The following is a 13145-nucleotide window of genomic DNA, read 5'->3' as shown; positions in this document are numbered from 1 at the left end:
CTAATCTCATTCTGTATTCCATCCTCATTGTACTTTCTGTCCTGGAGAGTCTCTGCTGCTATATTCTGGGAGACCTTGGTTGTTTTTCAACAAGGTCCTAATCTGTGATAGAAACGTTTCTACCTTTGTACTGTACATCTTAGATAGTCATCTCCAAGTTATGGGATGGCAGACTTTTAATGTTACAGGGAGAAGGTTATACCTCCCCCGGGGTGCGGGTACCTTAGGGAGTGTTCTTGAATGTAGTATCTTTAAAAGATATGGCAGTCCTACTTCAGATGGTCTCCAAAATTATCATGTGGTGTATTCTCATTGACTCAGTTTTATTTAGAAACTGGTGGATCAGGGACACTGTTTTGCTTCATGTGTTTTATATAAAAGTTTTGCCTCTGATGAGTAACATGTAGGAATCATCTTTTCAAGTTACAATCCATGGAAGCCCTTGGGAACTGTTTTCCAGAGGCGAGTACAGTATCTACACATTAACAAATGAAACATCTAGTTATTTTTACATTTTAGAGCTGAATGTCACGAGATGCTAAGTAAGTTGTCCAAGGTGACATAGCAAGTCAATTACAGTACTATGTCTGAGATTCAGGTGTACCGATTTCCAATTTGGTGTTATTTTAAAACCTCTTTAACATTTTTACTTCTTTGTGTGTGTTTTTCCCCTAAAATTCAGTAATCTCTCCACGTGCTGTATAGTAAATATTCAGTTAAATCAACACGTTTTTCATCAAAAACCTTGATGGTATCAAGAAGGCTACTAGGCATTGTGATATAATAGACAATCCTTGCTCTGAAGAACCATACGGTTATTTTAAGGAAAGATCAGGGAGAGCTTCATGAAGCAGGTGGATTTCATTCTGCCTCCTTACAGATGGGTGGGATTGAGGTCAGTGGAGAAGGAAACGACCAACAGGAGTATGGCACAAGCAAGGATACTTTGTCCAAAAATTATCTTCATGGGACCGTGAGACTAGGTTGACTGCTGTGGAAGGTTTGTGTAGGAGGTGTGTAGGGCATGAACATAAGGTTGCTCAGGCCTGACTGGGGGAGATTTTTGATTCATGTAAACTTTATCCTTTTAAGCAAAGGAGTGATAGAGGAAAACTGTATTTTAGAAGAAAACAGCTAGCATGAGTGTGTAGGATGACCTAGTGGTATGGGATTTTGGGCCCCTGAAGATAGAACAGAAAAATCAGAAGACTACCACTCTGCAGAGAAATTCTAAGTTTACTTTTCTAAACTTTAAAAATTCTTTTGGTTGTGGACATTTTCAAGCAAGTGAAGAGAAAGAGAAGGTCATAATGAATTCCATAACCATGAACTTTGTTTTTTGGTGTCACAGATATTTTTAATGTTCATAAAGACATAAAACAGATTCTATACCTGAAACAGCACAGATAATACAGAGATTTGACTTGAAACACAAACTCTGCAATTATCATTTCACATCCTGAATTGCTGTTGCAATATTCGGTAACACATTAGTCGTCACTTCTTTCTAACTAGTCACTTATTTCTTTCCTATAAGGGATACTACTGACAAAACATCATACTCATTCACCTCTTCCTATAAAAGCACTTCTTTACTATGTGTCTTGTTCAACATTACATTTAAATATACAGATTTTAACTCACTGTCAGAATTCTGGAACCAAGACCTCATATACCTGATATATTCCTGTTTGAGGTCAGGTCCTTCTTGGTCTTCATTTCAATCAATGCTTTTCTCATCCTATGTCTAAATAATAACCCTTAGTTATTGGTGTGTTATATCATTAAACATCTTTTTCTATATTCATCTTTTCTGAAAAGGAACTGATCTGCAATGCCGATACTAGTAAACATTAAAATAACTAAATAAGACACTTGAGCGTAAAAGTGTATAACCCTGAACTTTTCTGCTATTATTGTTTCACCTAACCCCTGCCACACCATATTTTCTTTTTTGTAGTTAAATTTGTTTTGAGATTCACATGCAGTTGTAAGAAATAACACTGAAGGATCCCATGTACCCCTTACAAACTTTCCCCTCATGGTAACATCTCGCAGGATCATAGTATAACATCACAGCAAGGATCTTGACATTGATTAGTCAAGACACAGACCAATTCCATCACCGCAGGTATCCCTATGTTACCTTTTCAGAGCCACATCCATTTTTCTCCTGGTCCCACCCCATTTACTCTGTCTTCCCCAAAGTGGAAGTCTTCCTTTTTTTCTTTTGCTAGAGTATTTTAAAGCAGATTTTAGCATACCACTTAACCTGTAAATGCTTCATTTTGTTTCCTGAAAAGATAACACTTTAGAAAGACAACTACATACAATTATCTCACCCATCAAAATTAAATAATTTGAGGTGGCATCCTTAAAATATTTTCTGGTTGTTTCAAATATATCTTTTTTTACAGTTATTTTTTTCAAATTAGGATCCAGAGTCTACAACTGCCTTTTTGTTGACTGATCTCTTAAATCTCTTTTAATCTATAGCAGTCTCCTCTCTTACTTTTCCTGCCATTTATTTATTGAATAAATTGGGTCACTTAACCTGTAGACTATCTCATATTTTAATTTTGGCTGATTGTATGCTTATGTGTTTTAAAATGATTTTCCGTATGGCCCATATTCCTTGTAGAAATATTTAGATATAAAGACATTAGATTCAGGTTTAATTTCTTGGCAAAAGGACAATATGGGTAATGGTATCTTTTTCTATAGTGTAGCTTTTAAAGGAACATGATATCAGGTTGTTCACTCTTAGTGACGTTAAGATTGATCTGTGAATTCAGGAGCTGTCATCCTAATCCATCTGTTATAAAGTTGTCCATCAGTCTTTCATCTATAATTTTATCCATTAAGAATTGTTACCTAAATCTTTTATTTCATTAGGGGTTGCTAAAGGGTGATTTTTCCAGTTTTTACTCTTCATTTTTTAGCTACAATTTTTCTATAAAGAGACCTTTCCCTTATGACCAGCAAATACATAAAAAATGCTTACTTGTTTGCCCTTAAATTTTCAGAGTAATAAGTTGGTATCTTAGCAACTTTAATTAAGTGGCTGGTTGGTGGGGGTGTTTTTTGGAGAGTAGTTCACAGTCTGGATGCTAAAGTCCAAAATTTTTTTCATCACGGACCTTTTTATTATCTTCTATGATTCAGGACATCATAATAATAAGAATGAAAGCTAACATTTATTGAACACTTTACATGTGTTAGGAAATATTTTAAGTACTTTACTTTCAGTATCTCATCATCACAGTGCTCTATGGGGCAGGTATCCTATTAGTCCCATTTTGCAGCTAAGGAAAATAAGGAATAGAAAAGTCAAATAAATTAGCTGGGACTATATAATTATTGAATAGTTTGAGATGGCATTTGAACCCAAGAATTGTGATTCTGGAAACCAGGCTTTTAATGATATGCCATGCTGCCTTACCGTGTTACTGTAGCCAGCCTTGCTGAGTCAGTTTTAAAATTTTGGTGGTCCCTCCTCCTCCGGGCTCCAACGCCATTAAGTAATTTAATCAATTAACTAAGTTCTATGTAAAGGGTAGTGTATGATGAGCTTGGGGGCAGGGTGGCCGTAGAGTAGTTCTGAAGAGCTCTGGCTTGCAAGCCAGGCTGCCTGGGTTCATAACCTTGCTCTGCCACTTACTAACTTGGTTAATCTCAACTTAATCTCTTCTGTTTCAGTTTCTCAGCTGCAAAGGTTAAATAATACTAGTACCCAACTCGTAGGGCTTTCGTGAGGACTAATGAACTAAAAGAGAAAAAATAAAACACACAGGACAGCACCCGGCTCATTGTAACCACTCAAATGTTAGCTCTTGTTATTTTCCTTCTTGTTGACTTTTAGGGGTGCAGGGTATCAGGTGAAGCCACACAACGGCAGATAGCAGCAGTGGGTAGTCATACGGGGGTCAAGATAGAAGTTACTGATCCCTGAACCATCTGTATTACGGTGAAAGAGGATGTAAAGAGGATGAGATTTCCAATGGAGAGGGTAGAAGTAGACAAGGATAGGGGCCATAGCCTGGCACCTACTCTGTTTCCAAGTGCACCTTGAAATACTACTGTAACTGTTGTCTTTCACACTGTAGTGGGATTGTGTGTTCACTAGCACAATGCCTATCCCATGGGAGCGAGTCAAGACCTGATCATTTACTGAATAAAAGAACGGAAGAAGACTGGGAGAACATCCATACCCAGAAAGTGAGAGGAGGAAGAGAATCCTGCGAGATAGAGAACCATGGTTGCGTTAAAGTTTCATTATTAAAAATGAAAAGAAAAATAGGGCAATCATCAATGTTAAATTCTGTAGACATGAGAAAAATCACAAGGATTGAGAAAAGTCCTTGTGTTTGGGACCAGAGCATTGATGACCATAAAAACTATAGTTTGTAGAGTGTGGAGTATGGGTGGCAACCTGTTAGTGATGGTGTGGAAGCAGTAAGATTAGAGAATTTGTTGGAGGTATTGGGAAATGATCCAAAAAAATAGAATTTGGAAAGTAGATAAAGAACAGATAAAATGTTTTTCAACTTTTAGAATTTATATATCTTTCCTCTATATATTTATTTTTCTATGACACTGCTTAAAAACGATAAAGGAGAAGAGGCTTAATTGAATTAAGTAAATGTTTAATGAACCACATTCAAAGATGCTGTTACATGCAGTGAGAGGTCCAAAGATGAATTAGATGTTCATTTGATGTCCACAAAGAGTGTACTCCCCAGTGGGGAAAATAGACACAGCCATCTAAATCATTGGTCAGGGTATTTGTGGATTCTGGAGAGGAATTCAGCCACATGTAAATCTTTCATGAAAGAGTAGCTTTCAGATGTCTGGGAAGGTTTGTCTTTTTGCTCAGTGTTCATCTCGTGGGAGAGATACATATATGGTGGTGAGAGGAAGGGGCCGGACAGGTTGGTTGAAATAGCCCTGGTCAGTGAGATGCCTACACATCTGAGGCAGAGAGAGGTAAATGCCACCTAAGATGTAGAAACACAGTGAAGACATGAAGCAGAATTGAGCAGCTTCAGTCGTGGAGAGCAGCCTAGGCTCAGTGGAAAATCTGTCATTTGTGCTTGGTTTTGAAGGATGTGGGCGGCATCCCTGGGAAGAGGGATGAGGAAGAACAATGTAAGTTGGTAGGACATAACTGAGAACAGCAGTGAAGATGGGTCATCAAATAAAGTCAGCTTTATTTGTGATGTTTGTGTCTAAACAGATGAGAGAAGAAGAGTAAAGGAAATCTGCTGGTGTGTATAATGGTCAGGAGAAGTGGGTTGTACAGAGGTGGAATTAAACCATATATTTTCCTTCTCTGTTGAAAGATGGCTGGTTCTGAGTGGATAATTACTCCGTGACCAGCTGTGGAGTTGGGAGCTGCATGAAAGTTTGATGGTAAGGGAAATGAGGGCTGCCTGGATGATTTGCTGGGTTTCGTCACCAGATTACTTAGAGAGACCTAGAAGTTAAAAGATGATGGACGGTCGTTGACTGGAAGGAATTAAAATGACAAGAAAACCAAATTTCAACAACCAAACCTGAATCTGTTGATATAAAGTAAACGTATATTTAAAGTTACAGATGTCAGTGTTTGGACTGAAAATGTTAGCAGATGATATTTTGACTGGATGAACGAGTTAAAGATGTTCAGATGCGAGTGTAAGCACTTGGAGCTGGTGGAGCAAGACCTGTGTGACGTGAACTTTTTGTGGGTTAAGTTTGGGGGGCGGGGGGACACTGCGTTTTTAATAACTAACATCGTTCTCCACTTAATGCTTTAAAATTTGGCTTTCCCAGTTAAAAAAAAATCATAGGGAAAAGTCTATATTAATCCATACAGATTTGACTCTTTCGAAAACTACTGTATATATCCCACACTATGGACATTTTACAGTTTATTTAAGCCAACTCCTTACCAATGGATATTCATATTCTTTCTAATGGTCTACTTATAAAAATGTTGCTATCAATTCCTGCCTAGCCTTGCGTTGCCTTTCTTCATGCTAGTCCTTATTCCTTATGACTGGATGATCTTAAAATGCTGGGGACCCCATGATATGTAATAGCAATGGCCAACAATCTCCCTCAATGCCCAAGTGACTTCATTTGATTAGTTCTAAAGGTCAAGCGATACTTGCTGTGATTTGGCCAAATACGCCTGAGAAGCTGCGGAGACCCTGTCCTTAACTTTGGAATGAGTTTTCTTGATCCTTCTGCTTACCTGTCCTCACAACAACCTTTGCTGCAATGGTACAGCTGAAGCAGGGCAGAGTGAGAACGTTCTTTAATAGACAAAGTCCATGGATTGCTCTCTTATTATCCATCAGAGTTTTGTCCAGTGTATGATGGAGGAGGGCTCCATTTGGAATGATGAAGTGAGATATCTTCTCTTTAGATCTGTTATTATTTAGATCCTTTGTGATCCCATCACCTGAGGAAATCCCTGAAGGGTAATAAGAGTAGTACGTTAGGCTTCATTCACAGCTGAGTGATTCACCCATAAGATTTTGTAACAGCCCAGGAAGGAGTCATAACTATGATAAAGATTGTGTTGATAGGATCATTTTTGTGGCAAGGTAATTCGGCCCAATACCTGGTACAAGAAAACAAAAGGCCTTTATCTTTTCTTAGGACTTTAACAAAAGAGTGGGCACAGAATGTACAGGGGGTGAATGCTGTTGGAATCAGAAGAATGTAAAAATCCAAATGAGAGCACAGTATTTCACTGTTTGGAAAGTGTTGAACTTGCAAAGTGAGCCCTTTGCATCACTGAGTTAGCCACCCTTGTTAAAAGGGCTGCTTTGTTTTAGGACACAGGACGAGTATTAAAGGTTTCTTGACTGTATCACCAACAATTCTAGACAATAACATCTTGGCATAATTTTTACATTCTTGGAAAGCATGTTTCGTTTAGCTGTCACAATACTGACCAGGCAGGGTAAGTGTTAGTGTGGATAAGCAAGGCTAGAAGACTTGTCTTGGCCAAAACACAGCCCGAATCTGCCTTCACGTCCATCTGTTCCTCGTTGAATTACGCTGCCTTCTAAAAGAAGTGATATATTGAGACAGAGATACATATTTACACGGGAACAGAAGGAAGCCTGGGGAATTTGGATGTGTGCTGTGAAGTTCCATACTGCTTATCTTTCGCTATTTGACCATCCGTAGGGCTGTAAGCTTACTCAGAGCTCACATAGAAGCGTCCAGGTACTGTAAGTCAACCACTGTGCTTTATTTTTGCCCCCTCCTTGTTCTGTGGGATGATGGCCTCAGATGTGTGTGGCTCGGTGAGGCTCAGAAGCACTTGTATCTGTGTTTAAAACAAAGGCCGTTTTGTGTGTCTGTTCCCTGTTAGAGTTGAGCTCCCCGCCTGCCCTGTTTTCGGACATCAAGCCTTATTTTGATGTGTTTTTCTAACCCTCTGTTTCTCAAACATACTTGATCATCAGAATCACCTGAAGAACTATGATTTCTGTGATCAGGCAAGTTTAGGAAACAACCTCAGCTTGATGCATTCGACCTATCTCTTGGAGTTTAATTATCGAGTCCTGTCAAGAAGCAAGGCCGACAGTGTGCTCCTGCAAGCACTTGGGGTCCTGCTTTGCTCTTGGCACCAAATGAACGAAAACAGCAAAGAAGTTAGGAAAAAATCACTCACTTCCTAAGGATCCTTTTCAAAATCAGGAAAGACTCACTCAATGTTGTGAACTCTAAAAATATTGGTTTATTATGTCCACAACGATTTGAGTTCCTACTGTGTGCCGGGCATTTGTGCTGGGTGTTGGGGATATAGAGCTATGAACGAGGCAACTGACATTTATGGAAGTGCTTCTCATGGGATGGATACCAAGTTAACTGCTTCACATCCTTTTTCTTGTTTAAACTCCACAACTGTCCTGTGAGGTAGGTATTATCAACTTCATTTTAAAATTAAGAAACTGTTATTTCAGAAGTTTGACTGACTTGGCCAAGGTCACAGATCTAAGTGACAGGGTGGTTCAGAATTCACACCGAGCCTGGCAGATCCCACACCTCACGTTCCTCACCGCAGTGATTGGCTTTACCGCAGTACATATGGCTACTCACTCTGCCCTTTGTACTTCAAACAGGGGTTCTCAACCCCGGCTACACATTCGAATTCCCTGGGGAGCTTTTATTTTATTTTATTATTCTATTCTGGGGAGCTTTTAAAAAGTACCTTTGCCTGGGCTTCACCCCAAACAAATTAAATAAGAGTGTTTGTTGGGGCCCAAGTACCAGTACTCAGAGCATCACTGAGTGCCATCAAGTAGATACAGCTTCTGTCGGTCTAATAGTTTTCAGCATTCTTCTTGGAATATTTGGCTGATTAAAAGTTTAAGGGTTCCGAGTAATTTTTTCTTCCCTTTTAATAAAACTGAAAGTAGTCAAAATATAGCAAATACTCGAAGAATGCAAAAGTTTCCCAAAGAGGGGCATGGCAGTACACCCATTTAAAGAGGAATTCGGAAATTTGGAGATCTGTTTGCAGAAGTATAGTCTAGAGTGAGTGATGACAAATCACCTGGAATCTCGAACACCCATGAACTTCCGATTTCTGGGGAGATTCAGAGAACCTGAAGACTCTTTTAAAATCTGATGGGGGGAAGAAAACCTTGGGACAAATGGTTGTCCAAGAAAGTTTCCTTCGTCCTTGGTGAGCACAGGCCACAAATCAACTTATTTTTTTCATGGTTCAAATGAAAGTAAAATAAAAACTAAATAGTTTCAGTCTTGTAACTTGGATGTTTTACTATATGTACTCTAGACTAAGGTTTATTTTGAATGCTAAGAAAAAGTACTCTAAAATGTTGAAGAATGAATACCTAAGTTTCTTCAAGCTGTTTGAAAACATTTAATTGCTCAAACAATGCAGATGTATATACTTATATAAGACTTTAAGTTAAGAATTTTGTATTTCAGGCTTTCAACACTCTGTAAAACTCTATGACGTGGTAGTAATAGCTTGCCTTTATGAAGATGGCAATCTAATTAACTATTGGCTTTTCACTAATTAAATCTGGCTTTGCCTTGTCTTCAGCCAGTGAGCTGTGACTGTCCCCTGAGAGAGGTTCTTCTCGAAGCATCTGTATCAAATATTAAGAATAAATAGCTGTAATAATCACAAAGTTGGGGTCCATAAAATCCCTAGAAAGAGAAAGACTAGGAATGTAAATTTGGGGTCACTGTGTTTCAGCAAGTTGGATGCAATTCTATGAGAAGGAAAAAAAAAATCAATGTTACCAGGGGAGGGAGGACTTTTTAAACTAATGGGTCTTTAGCCAGAGAAAGGAAGAGCAGTGGCTCCCACTCTATTATTATAAGTAACTCGAGTCTTTGCATTCTAAAACCAAGCCATTAATGCTGATAGGGGAGTTGGATCATAAAGTTCCAGTGGGGTTGAGTCATTTTATGAACAGGTCATTCCCTATAAAAAGTAAAAAGAGAAAAAAAAAACACAAAAAAGGAAAACGTGAAAAATGGCCTCCTTTTTTACATTTCCACATAGGTGATCTCCATACCAGGAGATGAACTTGAACTTGGTTGGGCGGGAGACGGACCTGGTTGGGCGGGAGACTGGAGCCCCTCAGAGAATTTGGGATTCTTCCATTTTTACTGGGAGGGTTGGCAGGTATAACATGTGTTGTTATGTGAGTCCATGAGAGCCTCCAGGGTTCTAAGTCCCTGCCTCTCCGTGTGGTGGGGAGTCAGTCGCTCACTCTGAAGCACGCGACTGGGTTCTGTGTGTGGCTTACCCATGAGCAGTGGCTTGGAAGTGTCAAAGCATGAGAAGCATGAACGTCGAACAGCATGTGCTGCCGTCACCTTCTAGATGGTTCTGCATGGGAAAGCTCGTGGGCCGTCTGCCTGCGAGCTCAGGTGGTCCCTTCTTTCCCTACAGAACTCGCTGAAGGCTTCCAATCGGAAGAAGAAGAGAACAAGCTTTAAAAGAAAAGCCAGTAAAAGAGGAACTGAAGTAAGTGTTTGAGGGTGATGGTCCAGTGAAATCCATCCTCCTTTCCATAGCCGCCTCTGTCTGACTTGACCTGGCCAAGCGTATTTTTCCGCTCTATCTCCTGCCACTCTTTCCTTCACCTCATTCTAACCACACTGGGATTCTGCCTGTTCCTTAAAAAAAAAAAAATATATATATATATATATATATATACACACACACACACAAATATATATAAATAAGTATATAAATAAATATATTCCTTAATATATATATATATATATATATATATATATATATATATATATATGAAACCTCCTGCCACTTCAGAATCAGAGCATTTGCACTTGGCTGTGGAAGTATTATCCCAAAGATTATAAAGATGAAGATAAGAGCTAGAACGTTTCTAGAACGCTTTGAGTATACAGAATAAAAACAAAGGCGTGGCTTAATTCTTGGGAGCAAGTTATAGCTTGAGATACTTTCTCACTTACTTTGAGTTAGCCCTGTGAAACAAGATGCAGAGTTTTTTTGGGGGGGTGGGGCGGGGTTTTTTCGGGGGGTAAGGGGGTAGCGGTGGTGCTAGTAATTTCTCACTTTCATTGTTTTGGGGCTGCCTTTGAAGTCACAGATGTATGTCTCAATAGTTCTGCTTTCTTTCTTCATTAGGAAAACAAAGGTCGTCCTTTTGTGATAAAACCTATCTCTTCTCCTCTCATGAAACCTTTGCTTGTGTTTGTGAACCCCAAGAGTGGAGGCAACCAGGTAAGTCAGTTTTCATGAGTTTCACCTGGAGGCTTCGATGCCTTCTTGAAAACGCATTTCCCAACACCAAGTGAAATAGCACCACGTAGGACCCCTAGCATTGGAAGACAACCAGTTTCTCCAGCAAGGGACAGCCTCACACATGACTGGGCTAGGCAAAGCCTAGAGGTTCTAGGATCTATCCATCTACTTCCACATAAGGCTTTACTAGAGGTACTCAAAAACCTAACTGCTGATAGTTTCCTTACAGATTTTCAAGAAAGGTCATTCTATAAACTCTTAGTTGATATGTTTCAGGTTTCTCAACTCCTATAGTTAGGAAGCCCTTCGTGAACTTATCTTTCTTTCTTTCTATTGTAATTTAGACCCGACTGCTTTTTTCCCTCTCTTCAGAGGAAGGAGAGATTAATGATTTATTGTTCGTGATAATCACGAACAACAGACACCACCAAGGCTAGCAAAACTATATTCTGTTTCACAGGTTTCGTTTGGTCTTTGCCCAAGTCCTATAGAATCATTAGTTACCAGCCTCATTTGAGGATAAAGAAATAGCCTTAGAAAAGTTAAATGTAATGACATATCTAAAGCACACAGCTCTTTAAAGGATAGAAATCGTTCTAGAATCCAGGTCTTTGTCTCCTCATCTAGTTTTCTTCCCACTCTCTGAGGCTTATCAGTACTCTTCTGTGGGCTGTGATTTTCTGTTATTTTCACGTGAGACTGGATGATAAAATACTTCCTGTGTCCATGAAGGGAAGTGCACATTTTACATTTTGAGACCAGATTCCCTGAAGTATCACGCTAAACAGCTAAAAGATTTAAAACTCTTTAGTCACCCCCTATAAGGAGGGGAGCCGTAGAATTAGGGTTGATCCAAAATGATGTTCTTATTACTAAAGTTAATGGGCATTTTTCCAGATCGCATTCATTATAGTAAAGCTTCTCTTATGGGAGCTTGTAATTTAAAGAAAATATTACCCCTCCTTTCCTTCCTTTCTTCAAAATTCTTAATAATAATTCTGGTGTTAAAAGTCTGTATTAACATTGTAGAGAACAGGGAAAAGAAATGTGCTGTAAGCAGGGAAATAATCTATTTTCAACATTCTGCTCTTTTGAGTTGCTAAATGATTATCTTCATGTTGTAAAGATGGTGAGCCTGACACTGCCATTGGAGGAGTTTCTCAGGAGTGAGGTTCAGTTTGCCCTGAATCTTACCCCCTCTCTATCTCTGGGCTCGCTGTAGCCTAACTAGGATTGGGGGTGTGGTTGGGGACCAAGGAACAGAGCAAAGCTAATGTAATTAACTCCATGATTTTGGCCACCTGAGCCACCCCATTGCTAGTTAATGTCTGATATATTTTATCACAGCAGTCTTTATATAAAATGCCTTTGTTAAATTATCATCAGCTTTTTCTCTAGGGCATTGAGAAAATTGTAGGTGATCTCTGCTTTTGAGGAGGGGACGGTCCAGTTAAGATACAGCCTGTTGCTGTTTCAGTCTCTGTATGAATGATTAAAGACAGGGACTTCAGAGGTGATCTAAGTTTGCTTCCTCTTTCACTAAATAGAAAACAGTTCATGGACGCCTAAGTGATAAGGATATCGTGTTTGTTAATGACACAAAAGGGGCAAATGGGGGAAAGAATCTGAGCAACGTTAAATATACGTGAGTTGTAAATTGAGTGGATCAGACCGCAAGTGCTGTGGAAGCTCAGAGGCAAGCGGTGACGTGTCAGGGAAGTGGCCGAAATGGAAGATGTGTACTACTCAGTTGTGCAGAGGAGAGAAAACTGGAGTCATGTCCTCTTCCTCCTCTCTTGTCACATTGCTGTTCACCCTTTACTGTAGCACCTTTCTGAACTATTGCTCAAAATTAATCGCCCTGTACACTATGCCCCTATCGTCCATGGCACACACCTGTATCATGTGAATTGCAGCATAAGTGCTCCACGTGTGCCTTTACTGCAAAGATACAGTGTCCATAATGCTGGGGGCCGCACCTCTGAACCTATGATGTCTAATATACGGCAAAGAACAGTGAACAAATAATTGTTTAATAAGCAGTATGTGTAGAAGATGGGATGTTGTGATGAAAATGATTCATTCTGAGTACAGTATGGTGAGTAGAGGATGCCTATTAAGTTACTAGAAATGTGATTAGAGGTTAGAATGAACCTAGGGAGCAGTGTCTTAAAACCCGGCTGAGGATTTTGGATTTATATAGTGAAAACTTGTTTTTTGCTATTTAAAGTTTTTTTAGTTTTGAAAAATATTTTTTAAATAAAGGAGTAATATAATGGAAGATTAATTAGACACATAGAGAATATATATATAAGTCAGGAGTCTATTCACTTAGCATAAATCGGGTAGAGGACCTTGTTTATACATC

General features: G+C 39.2%; 1 protein-coding gene across 2 annotated transcripts in view; it reads left to right on the top strand.

Moving 5' to 3' along the window:
• DGKI (diacylglycerol kinase iota) overlaps positions 1-13145 on the top strand; it is a 461776-nt gene that overhangs the window by 230875 nt on the left and 217756 nt on the right. For both annotated transcript variants that reach the window (XM_065884368.1, XM_065884366.1), the window contains exons 9-11: positions 9938-10012; positions 10454-10456; positions 10661-10756. In XM_065884368.1, coding sequence (XP_065740440.1) covers positions 9938-10012; positions 10454-10456; positions 10661-10756 — 174 coding nt within the window. The remainder of the gene's footprint in view (positions 1-9937; positions 10013-10453; positions 10457-10660; positions 10757-13145) is intronic.

This window comes from Phocoena phocoena, chromosome 9 (genome assembly GCF_963924675.1).
Source record: "Phocoena phocoena chromosome 9, mPhoPho1.1, whole genome shotgun sequence".
In the NCBI taxonomy this organism is placed as follows: domain Eukaryota; kingdom Metazoa; phylum Chordata; class Mammalia; order Artiodactyla; family Phocoenidae; genus Phocoena; species Phocoena phocoena.
The sequence above is the reverse complement of the archived record's forward strand: the minus strand, read 5'-3'. Positions and strand labels throughout refer to the sequence as shown.